At 41.1% G+C, this 23711-nt stretch overlaps 1 protein-coding gene across 1 annotated transcript in view; it reads left to right on the top strand.

The window, feature by feature from the left end:
- The first annotated feature begins 1395 nt into the window (after positions 1 to 1395).
- LOC135249729 (tetraspanin-7-like) overlaps positions 1396 to 23711 on the top strand; it is a 51107-nt gene continuing 28791 nt past the window's right edge. The window contains exon 1 of the mRNA XM_064325245.1: positions 1396 to 1562. Within this exon, the coding sequence (XP_064181315.1) occupies positions 1482 to 1562 (81 nt within the window). The 5' untranslated portion in view covers positions 1396 to 1481. The remainder of the gene's footprint in view (positions 1563 to 23711) is intronic.

The raw sequence follows: 23711 nt of genomic DNA on the forward strand, positions 1-23711 counted from the left end.
AGGTCAGCATAGCTTTAGGGAGTCTGAAGGAATGATAAGTGTTTGAATGTTTTTTTTCAAAACTCACTGGTTTTTTGGGAGTTAAGGAACTGGACTTGGACTTTCCTATCTGTGATTTTTTATTTTTTCTTTGTAAAGTATTTTTCTGACAGTGGCCAGGTAAATTTATCAATACAAACTAAATTGAAATTAATTCAATGCAAGCCTTAATCAGTCTGGACACGTTTCTGGATTTTTACAAAGTGTGCCGATCTTTCCGATCACAATTCACAATGCAAATGTGAAGAGACTAATGGCATACCAACATGCAAAATTTAAAACGACGCCGTGCGCATTTTTCACACCAGAAAGCAAGAAGAAGTCAGGCATTTCATGAAAGCTCAGTCAGTCATACTCGTTTAAAAAACTCATGCCCGTACAGTATTGTCCTTATATAAATTGAACATACTGCACTGAATTGCAAATATATATATAATGATAGAAAGTTTTCACAGCAGTGCTTTTTTAGAGCATACACTGTATCTGAAAGCAGAAAGTATTTGTATTTCTCCCCATGTATGTGAGTTGTTGCAGTGTCTTGACAATATATGTTATTCCAATATATTGTCAGTATATTTAATTTTCAAAAGGGTGTGCATTGAATTTGGATTTAATTTCGCTGGGTGTCATACATCAAAAAACAGTGTTTTCTAAACAATATCAAGATAACGTGCTTGACTTTATGCATGTTCAAAATAACATTGTTACGCTGCTCCATTATGATGAGGCTTTTTCCACTAAAGAATTCTGGGTAGGAGGCAGCCCTGTGTCGCCTTGATTTTCTGACAAGAGCTCTGCAGTGGGATGTTAGATCTTAGAACAACTACCGTCATGCTTGACCTCTTAACTGACCCTCTGGTTCAGCTGTTTCCAGAGCCATTTGCTCATACCAGGAGACCCAAGAGACCTGGCACCTGTTCAAGATAACAATCCATAGTGTTAAAACCACACTAATGTGTCAGGTGTGCTAATGAAATTCTGTTTGTTTGTCTTCTTTTGAAATCTGTGTAAGACTACTACTGGCAGTTTACTGCAGCTAAAATGTCTTGTTAATCTATTGAGTATTAATTAATTCACATGCAGATTCCCAGAAGTGTTTCTCCTTAATCAATAGCTTTAATAAAATATGGTGTACCTAGTCAGATACGTTACAGGAATCATTGTTATGTTTTATAAACTGGTTTGTATGGTTTTTCGTTTTTAAAAAATTTGACTTGGAAATGCACACGCCGAACGACAGAAAAACAGTTTTTATATAGCTGGGGATTCCAGCAGAGGGCGTCACCGAGAAGGAGGGCTATAGTGCAGTTCCTGCGCTCATTGGATAGAGGTACAAGGCGGCTGCGCTGTGAGAGACTGCGGTGGATCAGCTGAGCGAAGCCCAGTGGAGAATCACAGCAACGCGACTCTTGTAAAAATTCTGCGCTTCGCTTTACTATAGTATGGCATCCAGGAGAATGGAGACTAAACCAGTGATAACCTGCCTCAAAACCCTCCTCATCATCTATTCCTTTGTGTTCTGGGTGAGCATATCCTCTTTTGAAAACATTTTCTCGCGATTAATGTCGTTGAGATGTGATAATGTACTTTAGAAACGACATGATGATATTATTTCTAATAAATGTCTGCATTTTATGTGCTGTTGCTGCTGGAAAACAAGTACATGTACACTGGCTACACTGCAAGCGACCGAGATACATTGCGGCCGCTCGCTATAGAAGCCTACGTGCATTTGTGTTATTTTATGTTTATTTGAAAGGCTTCTTGTGCGGTTTGTTTTATTCCATAAAAAGGATACACTAGCCTAATATTATTTCGCAACTGTGTTGTGACCATTTTACCTATCAATTCGATATACTGTGACCAATGTGTTTAGTAATATTTCGTTATTAATTCCACTGCTACGGAAAAAATTGTTATTCGTTAAACTTAAGTTTTACCGTGGTTGGTGATTCTGTTCTTTCGAAAGCCTTCAGTGACCTTCGTATGCGCATAATGAAACAAGGCAGTGTCCATATACAAGTGGAGCATCCGCGCATTTAACAACAACGGTTTTCCGATGAGCAGGTGTAATTTCAGTCAAGAGATCGCGGGCAGTAATCTAACTTGCACGTTGAAAACTAACGCAATGAAAAACAGTTAACTGCAAACTATTTAATCGGTGCGCCATTGGCACCGCCCCATGGACGCTTCTGTGTCTACGGTTTAAAGAATTCGCTGTGAGAACGAAGTAAAGCGTATGTTGCCTACAGATCAGACGTTTTGCTATTTAAACTATACAAACGGTGTGAATGCATTACAGTTATCCAGCGTGATACCTTGTAATATGTGATTGCATAGGCTACAGGCAATCACCCCACACTATAATAAAGATATAGTACTGTTAAAAACGTGCGCGTACAGCAAATAACTGGCAACCATGTTAATCGTCTTTCATAGTAGACTAATATTTAGATATAAGATTTTTCTATTTGATTTGGGTAATCTGATGCAAAATAAAATGATCTTCAAATTACCGCTGTCAGCATTTTATCAGCACGTTACCTGAAATATTGGCAGTACACGCGTTGTCTAATATTAAGAAATAACTATGTCTAAATACAGCTAAACACACGTTTTCAGATAACAAGAAAAGTTTTATAATATGGATCTGATGCATAATAACACATTTGTGATCGAACATGATGTAATGGAATGTGGATGTAAGAAACTACATTAAGCTGATAATGCTTCTGTAATTGCATATGACGAATATAATTTGGCATAACTTGCAAACCCATTAGAAGGTCATGTAAATAAATAGTAGTTCATACCTAGATCTGTCCATATTTTGGCAACTGCTGATGTGATTCAAATCACAACATGGTGCATTTAAGAGTGTCATTATAGCTTAGTATTTAAATAGCTTTGATGAACAGTGGATCTTTTTTTTTTTTTTGTCTCGGTGCAAAAATGTTATTAACCTACTATTAAGTGTGTTAAATATAGCCTTTGTGGTTATATTTAGTTCTGATAAGCCTGACCTAGTAAATCCATTCTCAAGTACAAGCAGGTTATGATTGTGTTACTATACAATCTAAATTTTTTAAAAACGGTATCATATATTCAGCCACTAGTTTGGCACGCTCTGTTTGAGAGGTTTGAAGTTCTTAAATTATCCAAGTTTCAGAATCACACTAGTCTAGTCTGTTAGGAATGGTAATACAACACCTTAAAGACCCGCCTTAATCCCCTTTTGACGTGTGATAAACCTTCTGGAAACAGATGGTTCTCACATTCACAGAGACAGTATTTTCATATTCTCATTAAAAATAGATCCTCGCTCCTCTGAGGGATTTCAGGGACGGAGACAGAGTAGGATCCAGGGCTCAGTGTCATCCTGCTGTCTCCTCCAATCACAGTTCCACGGTGCTGTCTCTGACTGTCTCCTCCCACGCCTTCACCTTTACAAATCCCGTCATCAATGCAACAGGCTCAAATTAGGGCTGTATTCATACATGCCAACTCACACAGTGTCAAAATGTTTCAAGTAGAATCATTAATAGAGCACTTGTAACTCTAATACAGGATATGTGGCCCCTATTGGACACATACAAACTCTGTTTGAGTTAATTGATTGCTGATGATTTTTCTCAGGCTGGCTGTATTACAGTTTGATCAGTACACATATAAACATACAATGCAACCTTGTAACGATGAATTTGTAAGGATAAACAATTGTATTCTATTGACAGAGGGTTTCCAGGTCTGGTACTCCACTGGTGTTTTATTGGACATTGAAGGGTTGCTCTCTGCAATCCCAGTAGTCTTATTGTATTATCATCCCATTAAATGTTTGGCTGTAAAATGCTTTTCTTCATAATGCATATAGGTTGGTTATGGATGCTTTAGTATTCGCGCAGTAAGATAGCCAGGTTTACTCAAAATGTCTTTAATGTTATTGTGCTTAAAAAGTGGCAAGAATTTCAAATGAGACAACTGTCTGTGGTTGGAGGGCTACAAAAGAGCTTGTTGTTCATTCCCTGAAGTTAATTTTATGTTCTGGTATGTATGATAATATGCCACAAGAGTTCTGAGAACCAGCTTATCATGAAAAGTACCACTGGAAAGGTCCTGTGCTGGTGAATTTTACAAATCCAGAGAAAATGTCAGTAAACTGTATGTTGTAATTTGAATGAAACTGCATTATTAAGATAATGTGTAAAATGTGAGATAAAGATGTAAAGTGTGTCAAGAAGTGTTAGAAATAATGTTCACTCTTACTTTTTTACATATTTAGTTTTTTTTTTAAAGTGGTAACAGACTGTAGTGGTTTCTCTTGTGGGAACTGGGTCAGCCAAATTGACCCTCTTGGCTTTTTAACTGTACCAAGGATGGGGCCATGGAGCACTATGGCCAAGTTTTCTCTGATGTGCGATAGGCAGGGACGTGCCTGAGTCTCAAGCTTGTGTGGGTCTCTGTCTGTGGGGCCCCAGTAATGCAGCTAGGCAGCCATTCCTCTGGACTGTACAATTCCACCTATAATCTCTGCCTGTGACCTATATTCCACACCCTTCTGTCAGTAGGGTCGTGAGGTCTAACCCCACCACAGGGGTGATGCCACAGATGCCCCGAATTTATGTGCCAACTGGTGGAGTCTGACAATGCTGAGAATGAATTCTTTTATTACCCTTTCTGTAGACAGGGAGAGTAGGAAATGATTAATGGTTTTCCTCAGAAAATATAAATACTTTGTATCCATCACGTACAAGGGATGGCTGAGGCTGCTTGGCCCTGCGGAAGCTGTGTAGGCTACTGTAGCTGGGGGATGGGGGGAAGATATGGGCTGTGTGGGCGGGTAGCAGGTGTTGCCTGGGGCATCTCAGAATGCTCCCAGAGTATAAATCAGCTGTCCTGAGAGGAAAACAAGGACAGAACACCTGTGTGTCTCAGCCCAACTATTCAAACCAGGAAGAATTAAGTACACAAAACCCGGACCATGATCAATAAGGAAACTCCTTATCCTAAGCTCTGAAGATACTTGCAATGTTGAAAAGTCAGTCTGACAGTCATTTTTATTAAACATTTCTATTTTGAGATTGACTCTTCTGTATTTGCCTTTAAAAGGAAGAGAATAGCCTTCCATTGTATTCAGAGTTTGTCTGCAGTGAAATAAGATTCCAATTTCAGACAGATACGAGCATATTTTAGGGTTGGAAGTGGGAGCACACAGTCCCATTTCAGATGATAATTGTAAACCAAGTAGTTTTTTTACAGTGTTGTAGTGTAATCATTAGTATGTTTTGCTCTATAGGTCTTTATTCAGGAGGCTTGAGAAGGTATAAAGAGCTGACTGAGCAGATAAAAAGGGAATGTGTCTGACAGTGCTAATGTACAAATCTATACAAATCTTCAATGATCAGTTGGGCATTAATTTACAGTGAAGTTTTAAAATGTGATTGAAATTTTGGAAATTAAGTCAACCCAAAAACAATGTTGCCAGAATTGAAAAACACTTAAAATCCAACACTCCTGGCAAACTTTCCCGGAGGAAAAAACCCAGATGCACGTACATAAAACTCACTGCCCAAAATGCAGCCTACGCAGTCTGCATGAAATAAATGTCTTATTTACTAATGCTATAGATAATTATGCATTTGGCAAGTGGAACTACCTGTTAATCGCATTTCGCCCAGGAAGCAGAGCTTAAAAGGCGCAGTTCAAAGACTGCACTGTCGGGTGCCTTGGATATCTTCTTTGGATGTGAGGAAATTGACGTATTTTCTGGTGCATCGTAAGAGTGTATCCCTACGGACAGCTCAGAACAAAATGCAGCCTGTGATATTCCAGCCGTGGAGGCAATTGTCGATTGAATCGATCCAGATTCAAGATTGTAATGTTGCAAGAAGTTTAGAGGAGTTTGGCTATTGCTGGGATGGAATGGGAATATTGAGTAGGTAATTCTATGTCATCTTGTATTTCTCACAATTCATTATTTAATTATATCTTTGCCTGGGTGTTTTTGGCGCAGTAATCACTGGTTCCATTATTTATTTATTTTTTGACAGTTCCCAGTTTTAGAGTTTTCTGTGATTTTTCTGCAGTTTTGGATGGTAACTATAATGCAGCCTGCTCCTGTCAGCAGGCTTGATGCTGTTCACTCCTTCTCCTTTAGCTATTGTGCTCCATCAGTGACAGCAGGTGCTCCATCAAAGACTCAAAGCCCACTATGCAGACTACAACATGTATCAAATATAACTTTAAATAAATAAAAACAAACACACAGGAACCCTGTTTTTTATTATTTTACTAATGTCATTTGAACATGCTCTGTTTCTAACAATGTCTTGTCAAAGGCAAAAAGTATGCCTTGTCCATCACAAATTATAAATGTATTTTTATTATTAAAAATCATAAATGTAATTACTTGTATTTTTGCTAGCAACTGCCCACTGATTTGATTTTAAACTTCAAGCCCTTGTTGCTGTCACTACAGTTGCACATGTTATTTCAATTAATTTACCACTGATGCGCATGGGATCTGATGTTTAATTTAATGAATTCATTTAAGCACTGTCATTTCTGCCTTTTTTCAGTTTTCTGTGATTTTTAACTTTGCTGTGTGACTGCTCCGTGTCTGTAGCCAACATTTTCTATGACAAACACCATTATTGCATGACTGTACTGCTTAATCTGTACCGTTTGATGATTTCTTGCGCAGGGAGTTGAAATAGTGTGATTCTACTCGCAAAGATTCTCTCAGGCCTATACTTGCGTCTCAGTCTTGCATGTGCCTTGATTTACATCTGCTCTGTAAAGGCAGAGAAATTTTATGCAAAAATCAACCCTTGTTAATTGTGTAATTTTTAGTAGGTTCAATGGAATACATAGTTATACACTTATAGTATATCCACCCATTATTGGCATGATTCTTCCTGAAATGCTTATGCACCTTATGATGACTCAAGGATATGACATGCACACTGCACTTCCGGTGTGCCTGTTTGATACACAAGACCCATGTTTCTGGGTCAGAATGCATCATGTATGCACCTGAAAATAGGCGCAAAAGGCTTAGTAAATCTGGCCCCAAGTGTTTTCTCTTAATAGCTTTAAAACTACAGAAGATTAAGTGGGATTTAAATTATTATGTGACAGAGTAATTCTCACATTAAAACTGAATAAGGCTAAATTGGTAGGCTGTTCATCAAAATGTCTTAATCCCAAAGGCACACAATGACACATTACAGCTTCAAATGGCCACTACATATCTGAAGGTTCACACCCTGCTAGAGTATTTTAGAAGAATACCAGACAGAAAATCATAAGAATAATGGGGGTAACCACAGACAAAACTATTGAGAGACAGAAGAACCCCTGGATCACCTGGATGACCATGTTCTTCTTAAATGCTGGGCATGGCATGTTTCACCGATTTGCATCCACTTAATTCTGTAAACGCAGGAAAAAGGGAATCTATTTCACAGCCTTGCTTATGACTGTAGATTCAAAGTCTAAGGTAATTAACCAGGGGTGTCACTTTCAAGAAGCTATTCCATTATGACCTGAGAACATATATCTACCAAATGTAATTAACCACTTACTCAAGACAGACAAAATAATGGTAGAAAAGTAAATTATGGAAGTAGCTAGTGTAAAATCATATAATCTACAACAAATATTAATGAAGCGTAAAATGGACACTTGAGGATTTATTGAATGATAAAACTTGTGCAGCCCACGGATAAGAATGTACTCACTGTTTTATTCACAATTTGAGATCCAAAGACAGAACCTTAAATTGTGAAGCTTGAAAAACTTCAGACCTAGAATCTATTAGAGGCAACATGATGATCACCAAGCCAGGAGCACATCTGAAAAGGGTTTACATTCTATAACTCTTGAGATGGTATGTTGGTACAGTTATCTTGATGAACTCATTCTCTAAATTTGGTGGCAGGTTAAAAAATAAAACTAAGAATCTGTGAATCCTCTAAATAGCATTAATTGAAACATGAAATGTAACATTTCCATTATATTGTCAATATGATATTAATTTAGGTTATTGTTATTACAGTGCTATTGTTTGTTCACTGCTTATCCTCCCTTTTATTCAAACAGGCAGATATAGGCTGAAAACCTTTGGCCCAGTGTCCTACACACGAGAGATTTGTGTGTGAGTGTTTGCTTCTGAGGCTCAGCCTTGACCACCCCTTAGGCCTTTGGGCTTCCATTTTGAACATTATTTTTATTATCATTTAGCAAATTATTGTTGTTCATCAATAGTATCCCTGTGATGTTTGCTATTTTAAACGGTCTTTTCAAAAAATGCTGGGTTTTTGCAGTATTGAAAAAATATTGAGGTATTGTGACAAGGCATTCATAACTGTTTAATTTGATTCAATATCAGTACACTTCACCATTTTCTTTTTTTTTGCTGGATTAAAAAGTAACATTATAAAACAGTGTGACCCCATTCCTACTCATGATTTCAGAACTGACTACTCTTGCACAACTCTGGGCACTACCTGTCAATTTGGTAGAGTTGCCCCTCTGTGCCCGTCTGTGTTTGTAATCCTACTCCTCTCCAAATGAGGATCAGGCATGCTCTTATTGGTGCCCTTGATCAGGGCACAGCTGCTGCTAGTTCCCTAGATTCTTATTTCGACAGGAGTAAAGTTGCCCAATAGATGTTATTCAGACTCAACTGCATTGTAAGCATTTTTCATTTTTATTTGCTTTTATCCAGAGCAGGTTGCACCATAGATTGAGCTGGTCCAGCCATTCACTTATCACCATACAATATTGGGACAAAAATTATTCAGTTGAATTACTTGAGTCATTGCAGAAAAATGAAATGCATATACAGTCTATCTGTGGAGCCCTAAGAGTATGGGGTATAAAGCTCCTACATACAAACAAATCTTTGGGGAAAAAAAAGCAGATTCCCTAATAAGAGGACACACGCAATTTAACCAGCGAAAATTGTTTGGAGGGACATTCGAGCATAACTGGGAATCACATGTCATGTCTCCCTTTGTACTGCAGTTCAGTCGACGCTTTGAGGGCTCAGAACTGTTCTCACGCTGCAGGTAAAATCGTCTGGTTGTGTGATAATCGGGGGTGGGGATCCTCCCAGCTCCTGGAAATCCTGTGACTACGTGACGAGCACAGTTAAGACTTTCTCCTGTAACTAAGCCCCACCAGGGACAGATTTGATGGTCAGTGGAACCTAAGACTGTAACCAATCCGACCTTGAACGGCGCGTATCCACAGCAAACGGGCAAGGCTCTGAGATTTTCTCAGCATAACCCGCTTGCATGTTTCAGTCAGGATGCCAGCAGGAAGGAAAGCTGAAAGGAGGGTTCTTCTTCATTCCCCAATGCCCTCTTGCATTCGGTGGCATTTGCCCTTATATCGGGATGTGGTATTTCAGTTTGATCAAGGCAGAGAACAGGGCTGACATCTATCGATTCTGAACTTTAAAAAGAACTAGTAGACTTCCCTGTATGCCAAAACTCTAGCTCTGTTTCTCTGTCTCCATCTCAATATGCACTCTCTGTTAATTTCCAAAACGCACATTGAAGATACCATTATAGGATAAAAAGTAATAGTTGTATTTTAAAACACTGTGATAGACAAATCCCCCCCCCCCCCGCCCCATGTGAAAAAACAAACACATATGGTCAATATGGTATGCAGTAGATGAGGTCCTCTACTTCTTACTTCTGTTCAGCTACCTCTTCCAGGGTGCACTATTTATATGCCTGGTTTTGGCAAAAGCAGCCCTCTCTGGTGGGTGTCTGATTTTTTTCCGTCTCTGATCAAGATTTTTCTTCATGTGAAAATCCATTATTTGTTTGTTTAGTGAATCAAATCATATCACATTAATTTCAGTCAAAGTTAGAAGAAGAAATGTTGCTGCGATTTCCTTCACACTCTGAGCTTTTGTAAAACCACTGTCTAAAATGCTTGCATACTACCATCCCTCACTCCTCAATCATTCATTCTACAGTGTATTTGTCCCCCAGCTTTGTTGCATACAGGGCTTTGGGACTGCTCTGTTGCTCATCTGACATGAACTTTTTTGAGTAACATGTATGTATTAGAGTAACTTGTATGCCAGTGATAATACACTACTGGAGTAACTTGTATGCCAGTGATAATACACTACTGGAGTAACTTGTATACCAGTGATAATACACTACTGCAGTAACTTGTATACCAGTGATAATACACTACTGGAGTAACTTGTATGCCAGTATACACTTGCCTGGTAACTTTATGCCAGGTAATCCTACTGGGCCATCCTTCATGCCATGATATATTTGGTACTTGTATACCAGTCGATATTCACTACCAGTACTTCGTTCAGTGTCCTACATGGAGAATGTATGCAGTGATTAATACATGGTCAACTCTGAGCTTGTAAAACCACTGTCTAATGTGTACTACCACTATAATACACTACAGGAGTCACAGCTTGTGATACAGGGCTTGGATGTCTGCTACTGCAGAACTTTTGAGTAACATGTATGTATTAGAGTAACTTGTAAGCCAGTGATAATCCACTACTGGAGTAATTTGTATGCCAGTGATAATACACTACTGCAGTAACTTGTATGCCAGTGATAATACACTACTGCAGTAACTTGTATACCAGTGATAATACACTACTGGAGTAACTTGTATGCTCAGTTCCTTTGTCCTGGTGAGACCTTTAGCAGCCTCTCCAGGGCCCACTCCTTCACAGTGCTAGATGTTTAGTTTTGTGTCTTGTTTGACACAGTCCATTTTCAGCACCAGTAGGTTCTTCAGCCCTCTCAGGGGAGAGTGCAGTGTTTTACAGATGGCAGAGCGGTGTGTGAAGTGTGTATGTAGCTCCACAACCAGGAGTCACAGTGGTGGGCTTATGTTAAGACTCAGCGTTCAAACTGCGCCTGGGTCCATGGAATGTTCTGGAATGTTTGGGATTACTGGGCTGAGACACATGCTGTGTCACCAACCTCGTCAGCAATTTTCTGTGAACCCTCCACCAGCGAGCAAGCACCTATCGGACCTCTGTCAGTGTCAGCTGTCAGTCCACCAGCATTTTCTAAACAGCACAACAGCAGTGAAATGGAAAGCAGCTGGAACCATTTATCAACTGATTGTATTTAAGCAGCTGATCCGCATCTTGAATACTTTGCCTTAACTGTCCACTAGCGGACTGCTGTAGTACTCATTCTCAAAATGCTGGCAGACCGACTGCCATTTTGAGGACGGGCTGACAGTGGGCAGCTAGTTGGCAGCAGTATATTACGTTATATTACATATTACATACATTACATCCGATTTAAACAGCCTCCAAATAAATTTTTTCCTACTTGTTTGTTAGCAAATGCCTCTAATTCAGCCAGCATAGGCATTGGTTTTCTCTATTCGAGGTACATAGTTCTTGTTGTTCTGAAAAATGTGGGATCGTTGTATTTATGTGCCATGTAGCAGTCTGTTCCACCCCCAACTTGCTCCCCTGCATGGGGAAACCTGATTTCTGGTTGACTGCACATGGGAGGAAGTCAGGTCTGTGTGTTGTAGCTCATGAGCCATTGATCTGTGGGCGATGAGGACTTTGATCTCCTCTGTAAAAGGATGGAGAAGCTGTCTCACGCTGCTGGGTGATGTCGACGGACTTGGTGTTTTATAGGATGACAGTCATGTATGGGACAGCGGGGGCCACGGGGATGAGGACGAGAGGGTTCACTACAGCAGGTGGGTGGGGCTGAACGTTCCTTTGTGTCACTCCCCCCCCCCCACCCCCCCCCAACCTGTACAAGAGCTCCTCTCACATAACTGTTGCTTTCCCAACACTGAAATTTTCTTATAGATTGAAGACAGACTGTTCAATATTGGAGGCATTTATGTATTCATCAACATTCCTTCTGCTCCCTTTGCAAAATCAACTTACGCCCATCCTCCTGTAGCCAGCTCAGGGTATGGATGCATAGTCACTGATGTAGTCAATTAGTAAATTTTTCAAATAGCTTTTTGCCACCTGGGGAGTTCACTGCTGTCTTTACTGTTGCGTTATTTTGAGGTGTTTCGGTCTATTTTTAGTGTTAAAGGACACAGAGTTTAACATGTGGTTGGCACACAGTATCTGTAGTTACCGTCTTTTCCTCCACATCTAGGGATGCCACTCAGAGTCAGTGTAGTCTGTCCACTGAGCCTGATGGTTTTGCTGACAACACTAAAAAGACAAATAAATGACCCGTTTAGGAAGCCTGATTTTTGAATCCATCTTGATCATTATTTTAGATTTATGGAGACCCATCTTTTACTAAAACGGAAAATTCACCAGTTACCAAAATCAGTCTTAGCAAAGAGGACACTGCATGCATTCTTTTCTGAGTGTTTGTATTCCTGGCTGAAGATGTAAAATCTTTCTTTTTTTTAGCTGTAAATTTAATTTAAGCCTTTAGCTGAGATACTTGTAATACGGCAGTGTTTGTTGGGTATTTTGAGTAGAACAATGTTATATAATATAAAATTATAAAGGGATCACAGTCAGATCAGATAATTGATAAGGGTGTTCAGGGAATCTGATGCCAACAGAAGAGACTGGAGATACAGTATGTGCTCTGTAAAATGGTCAGTGTTGATTTAAAACTATCATTGTTTATGTGAGTCCACAAGGGATAAAAACGTACTCTGTCTTTATAAAATGTACTCTGTCAGAGTTGACTTAACACTTGCTATTTTTCTTGTGAAATTAACTGGCACTCATGGTGCCCATAGCTTCAGATCGATTTGCAGAATCAGAGTTTCACTGTAATAGATTTACTGCATATAAGCAGGACTACATGAAAGGGTAGCAGCAGGTGTTGTGTGATTTGAAGGGCAATTGTTTGCTTTGTGCTTTGCACCATTGAATTAACCTTCAAATCAAAATTGAAATGACGTACAGGAATGATGTTTGTGGGAAAAAAAATGGTTGGTGTGAACTTTGAGTTTCCATCAGTGCGGGAATCCAGAGATAAATGATTTTAAAAAGAAATTTCTGTATTTTCACAAGACACAAAGTGATGTTTTCTGTTGCTGTATTTCCAGTGAAGTACAAGAAATGTCATTTCTTTGTTTGTTTTGTAACAAACGTAAACCTATGAGCCTTTTCAAGTTACATTTCATATGGTGGCTGAGTGCAGATCCTTTGGAGATATCAAGAGATATCTGATCTACACTGTAAAGAAATTTGACAGCTGAGTCAAAGAGCATAGAAAATGAAACCATTCTTTATTCCATCTGGAATAGTCATAAGTCATCGTCATCATTAATAACTGACCTTTATTTGTCTTTAATAAGAGGATTTTTTAAATCAAAGAAATCATTTAAATTTACATGGGCTAAAAGCCTGGGATAAATCAGCTTCCTTGAAACATCTGATTTTAAAGTGTCACCATCACCAAAATGGATCTTTTAGACTGAAATTTGCTGGCAGGCATGGCAGTCAGAAATAGGCAGTGTTCTGTGCACTAGGTTTGAATACGTCTTGGTGACATCAGAAAACTGTCAGTGCAGCAGGCTAAAGTTAGCTTTAACTACAAACTGGCAGCCCCAAGGCTGCGTTACGATTTTTTGTGACGTTAGCTGATGTGCAGAATAGCAGACAAATAATGAATATGCTAAACCAGCTAAAGGCAGGCTTGCATCTGCTTGCTTTTCATCTCGGCTCACCTCAATGCAGTCTGGATTATTCATGTCCTCAGTGGACAGATACTCCATTATGATATATGACCATGCGAATAATGAGCAAAATAATTAGCTGATAATGGTGTTGATGATGATTTATATATAGGTTGAACTTTTAAAACATATCAAGCCACTTTTAAGTGAGGGTGCGGTCACTCCCTTTTTACCTCCACAAATTACATTATTTACAGATGAGAAAGGGAATTGTGTGTGTGCAGCTTAAATGAAGCCAAGCCCGGCCTATTCTTTTCTCCCTAGTTTTCAGATGTTGTTCTTCCCTATTGAATAGTGCTCCTCTGAAGCAGTTGATAACCTAAAACCCATATTCATAAATAGTAAGTGTGCTGATGTAGGATTGCCTTTTGCCTTTCAGCTCACAATGAATTATGTGAGGATATGGACAGGGTAAACCAGGTCCTAGTTCAATGCACTGAATGAATACAAGCCATGATTTCCTTAGGACACAGGGAGTGATGTTCACCCTTAGGTTCCATTGAAGCAAAGATGTTAGGCGAAGTTCAACAAAGATTGTTACTAAGCATGCTGTACGACGCAGTGTCTAAGCTCAAAGCCCAGCATCTTTCTGCTTAACAAAGCCTCAAGATATTGCTAGCAACAAAGAAGCTGTGTGTTTGTGATGTTCATGATGGCCTACTGGGCTCAAATATGCCCATATGACTATACAGCATCTCTACTGGCTTACACCATCATTTTAGGCTTCAGAGATTAACATCACCAGTGCTTAATTTGAGAATAACATTACTAACAGCTACATTTGTGGATGTAATAGGATCTCATTACAGTCTCTTTTCTGAACTTTAAATACATGTCATTGTGGGTAAATGACTAACCTATGGGCTGAAAGGCCCGTTCTCATCATCATATATTTTTATGTTCTTTTGCGTGGTAATTGTTGTCCTGTGAAATGACTAATCCAAGATTGTTTGACAAGTGTGTCACTGTGATGGTGATCACACATTGATGATGCAGAGCAGTCACTGCTGGAGACAGGAAGAGGGGAGGTGTTTGGCTAAAAACACTCTCAGTCAGTAAGGATGTCAGTGTGTCCAGTGGAGACATGCCACACCTATTCAGGGTTGTTGTCCAAAATCTACAGTTCTTATACAGCAGTGCTTCTCCATTCAGTGCACTGGTGAAAAAGTGGCAAAATTAACAGAATGTTTTACCTGAATGCAGGGTGAAGGCAGCCTCATTCTGACTCTAGCTGGATTGGATTGGATGTGAGCATTTTCTTTGAAAGCCTTACCAGAATGCCAGTTTCTTATCATTTCATCATGCGTTTAATAATAAATCACAGGTGTGATGATTCAGTGTGGAGGATTCGGGTGCTTCTGTGTTTCCCATGATGCAGTTCATCCAGCCTCTGCCTGATACTGAGACACTATGAGTTGTTTTCCAGGAACACAGCAACATGGCTTTCTTGGCCTGTCGCAGATTTTTTTTTTTTTTTTTGTTTAATAATTTTTAGTTTATTTGATCATAGCCTCTATTTGAACGATTAATGTTAATGAATCTCTGCCAAAATTCCCTTTGCTTGTTCCTGAATGAAAGAATCATCCATATCAACAATGTTCTTTTCTTTCAAAAGGTTCTAATGACTGGCGCCAGAAGTGATGTGTATATATAATATAGCCTAGGCCCTTGGCTGTTTGCTAACAGTCATTATATATAACTCTCCACCTTTTACTGGAGCCTGCTGGTCGCACTGAAATCTCAGGCCCGACTCTAATGGGCTGCCCGGTGCTAGCGCGTAATAAACACGCACAGCATCAGGCGCTGGGCTCTACCAGGGAGCGTGCTCCAACACCTCCCTCTTTAATTCTCATTTGTCGCACTGATAGTTACAGGCTGCACTGGTGAACAGTGCGGTGAGGGTTGTTCTGGGAGTAGGACCAGCGGGGCCGCCACATGAAGTGCTGTTGCTAGACGCGGAGTAACGCGTACACTCTGAGCATCGGCCCTTTCTCTCTTTTGAAGCTTACGTGGGAAGCCTACAAACAGAAACATGTATGCGGTGAAATATCAATGCTATCAATTCCTTTTATCTTCTGAAAATAAATTTAAAATAAAATACAATGTGATATTTGCCCTTTGCATAAAAGGCACTGGTGTCTGTGTTGGTGATGCAACATGTAGACCTCCCCTTGGTTTGACTCAGCCTGCTTGAGGTGTTGAACTGAGTGTATGCATGTGTGTGTGTGTGTGTGTGTGTGTGTGTATGTGAGAGAGAGAGAGAGGGAGAGAGAGAGAGAGAGAGAGATTGTGTGCGTACACGTGTGAGTGAGTGGATATGAGCATGCGTGGGTACAAGTGTGATTACATGTGTATGTTTCTGTGAGTGTTAATGTGTGCCTCTGTGTGCACACATTGTGGAGCATCCATCTCAGAGAATTACTCAGTTAATACTCCTATCATACAGCCCAGTCGTTCTCCCACAGGGGAACTGTTTTCCTCCAACCCTGTCCTAACCACCTCAGAGGGAAGAGTACCAGAGAGACAGAGGCCTCTGCTAGGGGGTGCAGATCTCTCATTTGGGTAAAGTGCAGATTAACAGGGTTGAGAGGATAAACCACTGGATGTCATACACACGATAGGTGATTAAAATAAACAGAAGAGCAGGAAATTCATAGAGGCTGAGCCAAACCTACATGAATGTACAGAAATGAATGTAAAGTACAGTCAAAACCTCTAACTGTTTTTTTCTGACCATGAGAGTCAATAGTTTTGGTCATTTGAAACAGCAGTTATCGTTGCCATTGTATCTCTTCATGTGTTTTTCTTAATCAGCCTAATTTCAGTTAATGGAGAGAAGTTACTCAGAGGGCAGTTTCTGTCTGAAAAATGTATTTGCTGGAAATCTGTTCATCTCCTGGCTCACTCTTCATTAGGCTGCATTAGAGCTGTCTGCCTTCATTCGGCACAGAAAACTCAGCAAATCTTTCGGCAAATTATATCCGCATATGACACCCCATCCGTGCGTTTCCAATACTTTCTTATTAGCGTTGACAGTCATTGCCACTCTTCCGGACATTACACTTTGTTTTGAAGATTGAGGGTCGCACAAGCTGACAGATAGGTCTGTCAGTCTTTCCCATCAGGAGCAAATCATTTGAGTCTCAGCCACCGGCCCCCGTACTCCGAAATAACGCTTGACGGAGTCTTGTTGGAGGTTCACTTCCCTTGGCTGGAGAGACCACAGACACAGAGAAGAGTACTGATTTATTTTAATGGATGCTACGACCGTTAGTGTCTTCAGCACTGGCTCAGGGCGCTAGTAGCGAAAGAGAGAAGAAATATATTTTCTCACAATTTAATAAGAACCCTGTCTTCGGGGTTCCAGTGTGAGGGTGGCAGGAGGCACACTGGAGCTCAGTGTCAGTATTAAAACCTGCCAAGAAGGCTCTGGTTTCAGTTTGTCTGTATGCATCACATGAGCTGAACACGAGTCCTGAAGATGTATTTAACTTTCACGTTTGGCCAGGACAGTAGAATCACTGGCCATCTTCTGTGGCAGACTGAAGGCCCACATCTTCTGAGTCAGACTGCATCTTGGCTCCCCTCCTATCCCCTTCCCCAGGCGCTGTTACGTTAGGCAATCAATTTGTTCTTTATGGCAATGTATATGGTTTTATGACTTTTATGGATATTATCTGTATGCACTAGGGTTCTGTGTTGGCATAGTTAGCATACATTTAGTGCTGTAGTTGTGTTGTACAGTGGGTACATGCACTGATCTTGGAATGTTGATAGCCAGGTCTGACACTTTTACTCATATAACTTGGGTGGATGCAGTTATATTATCAGCTTGGATAAGAGCATCTCCAAAATAAATATAATATGTCATGAGTCTAAGGCTCAAACCAAAATCTGCCACTGCTTCTCCTTCTTCTTCCACTGGGTCAATAAGGATTGAGCTGAAGGTACTGTTCACCCAGCATGAGCTGGTCTTTTAACAGAGGGATTTAAAATCTAATGGAAATATACCTCACTCATACAGAAACTGAATATACTGTAATATATATTGTTGTGATGCATTTTTTAAAGTTTCTAGAAATATGTGAAAGCAGCATTTGTATATTTCCCCATATATTGTTAAGTATTTAGAATATCTTGACAAACTGTATGTAATTTCAGTGTATTGCGTTTAGTTTGAGTATAGTCCATTTCTGTAAGGGCAGATTTCTCAGCTAGGAATCTGCTTTGACAGCTGGACGCTACAGTCTTCAGATGCCACGCGGTATCTCTGCCTGACCCTTTCTTTAAAGGACCTAATCATTTTAACAGTGAGCTGAGAATACATGCCTGCTCTACACGCACACAGACACACACACACACACATACACGCACACACACACACACACGCTCACGCCACACCACACACACACACACACACACACACCACACGCACGCACACACATACACACACATACACGCACGCACACACAGATGTGTTTGTACACACGTTCACACGCGCGCACAGACACACACACACACACACGCACACACAAAGTCTTAATGGTGCTAGATTTTGCGAAAATGCAGGGTTGTTAAATACAATAGAGTCAACGAGCAGAGATCTATTTTGCAGGTCTGGTGCTATGCATCGGTATGATGCACTGATTAGATTATAGCTTTACTTATCTCTCGCTCTAATGGTGGTTTCCTATTCATGTTTAATGCACCTCCCGTAAATTGCTTTGGCTGAAAGTGTCTGCTAAATGCCTGAATTGTAAAATGGATTGGCGGTGAAACCCCTCCCCATCTCTGAAGAGACAGAAAACATCTCGGCACAGTCGTCTTCTGGACTGCCGGCATATTTTTGCGAAAGGGCAGAGGTCTAAGGTCTCTGTGGAAAGAGTGTGGCAGGGGGAGGGCATGTAATTAGTTCCTGATTGTGGAATTTAAAGGTGGCTGATAGTCCAGGTTCAGAAGAGGCCTGCACGGAGCGAGCCCGTTGGTTGCCGTGGTGACTCCTATTCACAGGAACCTGTTAATGAAGGCGGCTCTATAATTAGCCGCCGGGCAGGGAGGAGGCGTTAAATGGCTGCGTTCATGTTGCTCTATCATGGTGATGAATCTCTCCTGGACGAGGGCAGTGGAAGCAACACCACCGTATGACGCTATATTAGTGTCGCATTTTCAGCAGCAGCTTGTGATTTAGACCCTCGCCATCTCTTCTTGCCTCTCATTTCTGCGGATGAGTGCAGTTCATGCAGCGGGCGCAGGGAGACTGCAGGTCCCCATTCAACCAGAGGAGGCGATAAGACTGAGCTTCTCCTGCTGAGGATAGGCAGCATGCTATGGAGCTACCAGCCCCAGTCAACACTGGCACAGTCAAGAGTACAATAGCGCGTCTCTTCACTCAGAACCAGTGCATTTTCAGGGTGCACCTCTCGACAGTCCCTGAAAGTATTATTCATTTAATTATTTACTATTTATGCTTGGCATCGCTGAGACGGGTAACAAACTCTGTGTCGATGTAGAAGCCACAAGATCAGATAATGTTTTCAAATGAACAGAGATTAATTTGTTTTTGTTTTTCTCTGTTGTTTGTAAAGGCTCGGCATTCAGGCCCAAATGAGCACCCATGCTGGCGCTCTCAGGTTGCCTGAGTGGCCACAGCGTTCACAGCTGTACTTCTGTGTCATCGGCGCTAACAGCGGAGTGCTGAAATAAGGTCGCCAGCCATGTCTGAGTGCTCGTGTCAATCAGCAGTCACATGACGCCTGCGCCGGGGTGCAAACAAGCTTAACGCGTCTCTCACTCTCTCATTCTCTTGTTTTCCAGCCACGCTCGGCTGGCAGAGCATCACGTTTGTCTTCTTGCTTCTTTCATCAACCCCAACCTCTCCTGGAATTTGTTATCTTGTTTTTTTAATCATCAACTTATTTGACGCTCTCATCGCTTAACCCCCCCAGTAGTCACACTAACCCTCTCAGATTTGGAGGGCCTGCCGTACCTCAAACCCGTAATTCCTGTGCCAGGCGGAAGTGTCCCTAAATAAATAAGCTTATTGCGCTCCAAAATATGCATGAACATTCAAGGATTGTCCAGTGTCCACTGTCTTTTGTGGATACCGGCCCTTATTTTTCTATTTATTTTGCTTTTATTCTACCAAGGAAGTCCCATTTTGATAAAGAATCTCTGCCAAGGGAAACCTGACAAATGGGGCTGCATATTTAAAACGTATTACATCTCAGAGATCTCAGAAAAACACAAAACCAAAAATACAATAATGAAACAAGCAATTAAAAAGGGAATATCAACTTGGACAAAAAACAAGAATATGCGTTGTGTAGTGGACTTTGATGTTTGGAAATGGCATGAAATGATGAAGCTGTAATTTGGACTGGAGACTTGAAGATCAGGTTACAATCTTCAATGCTGCAGAGAGGATAATGTGTTGTATGTAGTGCCACAAGAATGTTGCGACCACCAATAAAATGGATGGAGGGGTCACCTGCTAGGGCAAATACAGAACCGGCCAATCGTGTATCAGGGTTGAAGTCACACGGCAGGGTGGAGGACACTGCTGCATGTAATGGAATACAGCTTTATTTATTATTCCTTTTTAACCCAATAAAATCTCCCCGTGTGGAAGGCATTTTGAGCAGCCATTACACATTTATGGTGCGGGAGCCTGTGTTCCCTTGCAGTGATGGAAAGTACTGCAATATACTGACATAAAATAGATATATTAAGATCAGAATAATATTTGACAACAGTCATATGAACAATATTCACAGTTAAATTAGTGCTGATTTCAGGTATTGCAATATATATATATATATATTTTAAATAGCTGTGAATTATTTTTTCCAAAATATGGAATATGTCCACATATTTACAGTATATCCCAGTTTATTCAGATTTAATTAGTGCTTGCTAGGAGGCTGTGGGTAGAACACAGTATTGTAAGCGTGGGACGGTCAATGTGAAGGGAGAGCCCCCCCCCCGACTCCCACCCCCGCCCATCTCATTATTCGCCTTGTTTCAGCACGCGTGACTAACGGCACCGTTTCCAGCAGGAACATCGAGGCCCAAGTGCGACTGCTCTTTCTGGCCCTGTCCCGTCGCTTCAAAAAACCCGGAGCAGCTGCTCGACAAGCGCACAATTAGCGACCCTAACACTGTCCTCTTGTTCTCGCCTGCTAGCCGCGGAGCAGCTTAACGGGGTCACGGGTCGAGGCGCTGATTAAATCCCAACCCTGCTCTGTTTTCTGACAGACGTTTGTTATCCCGTCGCCCCAACATTCAGGGTCCCTGTACTTTTAGACAATTAGCAGCGGCCCACAGGTTAATTACCGGCCCGTACCGGCTGCATTTTGTGTGATCGTGGATGTGGTAATGTGTTTTTTTTCACTATGGAGTAATCCCACACACTACACTACTGATGATACCTCACACTCTGATGTGCAGCCTTTGTGCCCACATACAGGTGACTTGCACTGGCATGGAAGTTAGTTAAGATTATATTATGGCATGTTGCAGACACTCTTATCCAGTGCAACGTATATATTGCATTGTGTACATAGAATGTGGTTATTGAGCTGGATATTTACTGTAGCTACATCAGACCTGCAGCCTCTTAAGGCAAGCCCAGTTCCCAATCCATTAGTCTGCACAGCTGCCCCTGTAGCATTCCACATGCCTCTCTCTCCTTTCAGTGGCTCTGATGGACGCATAAAGCCATTAAAGATGCCTGTGCATAAGCAGGGAGGCAGTAGAGTGTGCCGCTGCGCGAGGGGTCACATGAGGGAGCAGGCCGTGGGCTCCATGTTGCACTTTAACACTGCCTTTCTCCTAATGGCAGCAGAGCGCGTCTCAGAACAGTGCTAAAGAAAGGTCAGGCCCATTCCATCCACGCCGTAAGAATTCAGCTATCAGTCTGTTGGATTTCAAAAAGTGTTTGTTTCATGAACAAGAGTGCACATTCTTCAGCTGCAGTGAAGTACAATGGAATAATAATTGCAAAGCATAGATGGGAATGATTTGTAGCATTGCTCATAGGCGGGTATAATTGGGAAAATCTTGTAAATATGAAAAGATTTTGGTTGGACAAGGACATGCAGGTCGATCATAGTTGTGACCCCAGCCAACAGGGGGAGGTCCCAGTCATTACCCACGGTCTAAACATTGCTTATGCCCTGCGGCAGTTCAGCGCAGGAGCCTGGGTGGGTAGGCTAATGAGGGTAGTGTAAGAGTGGGAGAAACAGAAGCAATAACGCACAGCAGGGTGTGAACTGAGGGACATGGCTTATCCGTTCCCTCCGATTCTTGGGCTGATCATCCACGGCAACTTCTCTGTTAGACATTTTTTGAATTGCTTTCATCTGCGTGTATTTAATTTTTTGATTAGATTTGACTGAGCATTGTGGTGGAACATTTGTTGGTAAAGGTCACGTGCATTAGCTTGAGTCTGTCTGGAGAACAATGCGTTTTGGTGGGCATGGGCATTTGTGAGTAATGGAGAGCGGCGGCGCCTCTCGCTGGCTCACGATCGCTATTGATCACGCACCCAGAAGCCGATCGCACTGCCGTGGCTTGCCAGAGCACAGTAATCATTTCAGCATCTAATTGGGACCCAGGGATTAGGACTGATGGCAGGGAGAACATAGCTGCTGAATTCTTTCAGGTTCCAAATAATGTCATGAGCTGCTGTGACCACTTTGTGCCTGATGTGACATATATTTTTCTTTTGGGAAGGAGAAAATAAAGGGTTTGATGTAGACTTCACAAATGGTGTAGTGATATTATTTGAAATAATTTGAACAGCTTCTTTACAAATTGTTTTACTGTTAAAACAGAGAAGTGAGCTCTTACACAGGACAATAAAATAGAGATATTGAGGCTACAGAACCTGGTCTGACTTTGAACACCTTTATTGACTGAGCTACATAGAAACCCAGACAGTGCATATTTATTAGTTTGGGGAAAAAAAGCCTCCAGGTAAATCCAGGTTCATGTAATTGAACTAAATGCTAAATAGTGCAGAGTACATTTATTGACAGTTCTTGAACTGATTTATGGTCACCACCACCCATGCATCTCATTACTGCCCGTTGTAGACGCTTCAGTTTTACAGCAATACAAATGTCATTCAAACTGGAAACTTTTATAAATTTGAAACTTTTAAGTGCAATACAAAGAAAGAATGCCAGTTCGGTGGGGATTGAAAAGACCACATCCTAGGCAAGATCTAGATGGGATATCAAATTCGCACAGCTCACTCACTGAGTGCAAGACAACTTGATATGCAGTTCCACTTGCATAATTTCCACCTCAAGCTTTTCTATCATCCTGTAATATGGATCAGTGCCGGAGTAGATGTCGACGTGTGCGAGGCACTGGCCCTGAGCTTTAGAAATGACTCAGTAGATATCAAGGTTGGGGAATAATGTGCACAGCTTTACTTTTTGTGTTATGTGCTCCACAGTGTTGCCTAGCCTACATCCCTTTTGTGTTTCCATGGTTTTTCTGTGCTGTTCAGAATCACGTGTAATTTCACTGCCGAGCGTCTGTGTCCTTGAGCCTTTACCATACATACTGAGCAGCTTGTGTGTGTTCATATAATGCTGAGCACAAGTTGAAAAAACAGAATGGCCGAAATGAATATATTTTGAATGTAATTAATTTTTTATTTTCCCCTTTAGCTTTCAAACCCGTTTCACACAATACCAAATAAGAATAATATTTTCTGTCAGTATTCGGGAGGAGTGTCATAATGTAATACACAGCAATTTAGCATCATTTGTGCATATGCGATTATTAATTATCCAAATAGAATAACGTGTTCCCGTAAACACAGCCAGTGCTATTTCTCTGTTGCCAAAAAACTGTTAGCTTCAGTCAGCACTGTTCCTGCCTTCCTCCCCACAAACCACCCCATTATCATACGTGTGAGTGGAGCGGAGGGACGGCGGGAAGGAGGGAAAGTGTTCGGC

Source organism: Anguilla rostrata, chromosome 3, assembly GCF_018555375.3.
Source record: "Anguilla rostrata isolate EN2019 chromosome 3, ASM1855537v3, whole genome shotgun sequence".
In the NCBI taxonomy this organism is placed as follows: domain Eukaryota; kingdom Metazoa; phylum Chordata; class Actinopteri; order Anguilliformes; family Anguillidae; genus Anguilla; species Anguilla rostrata.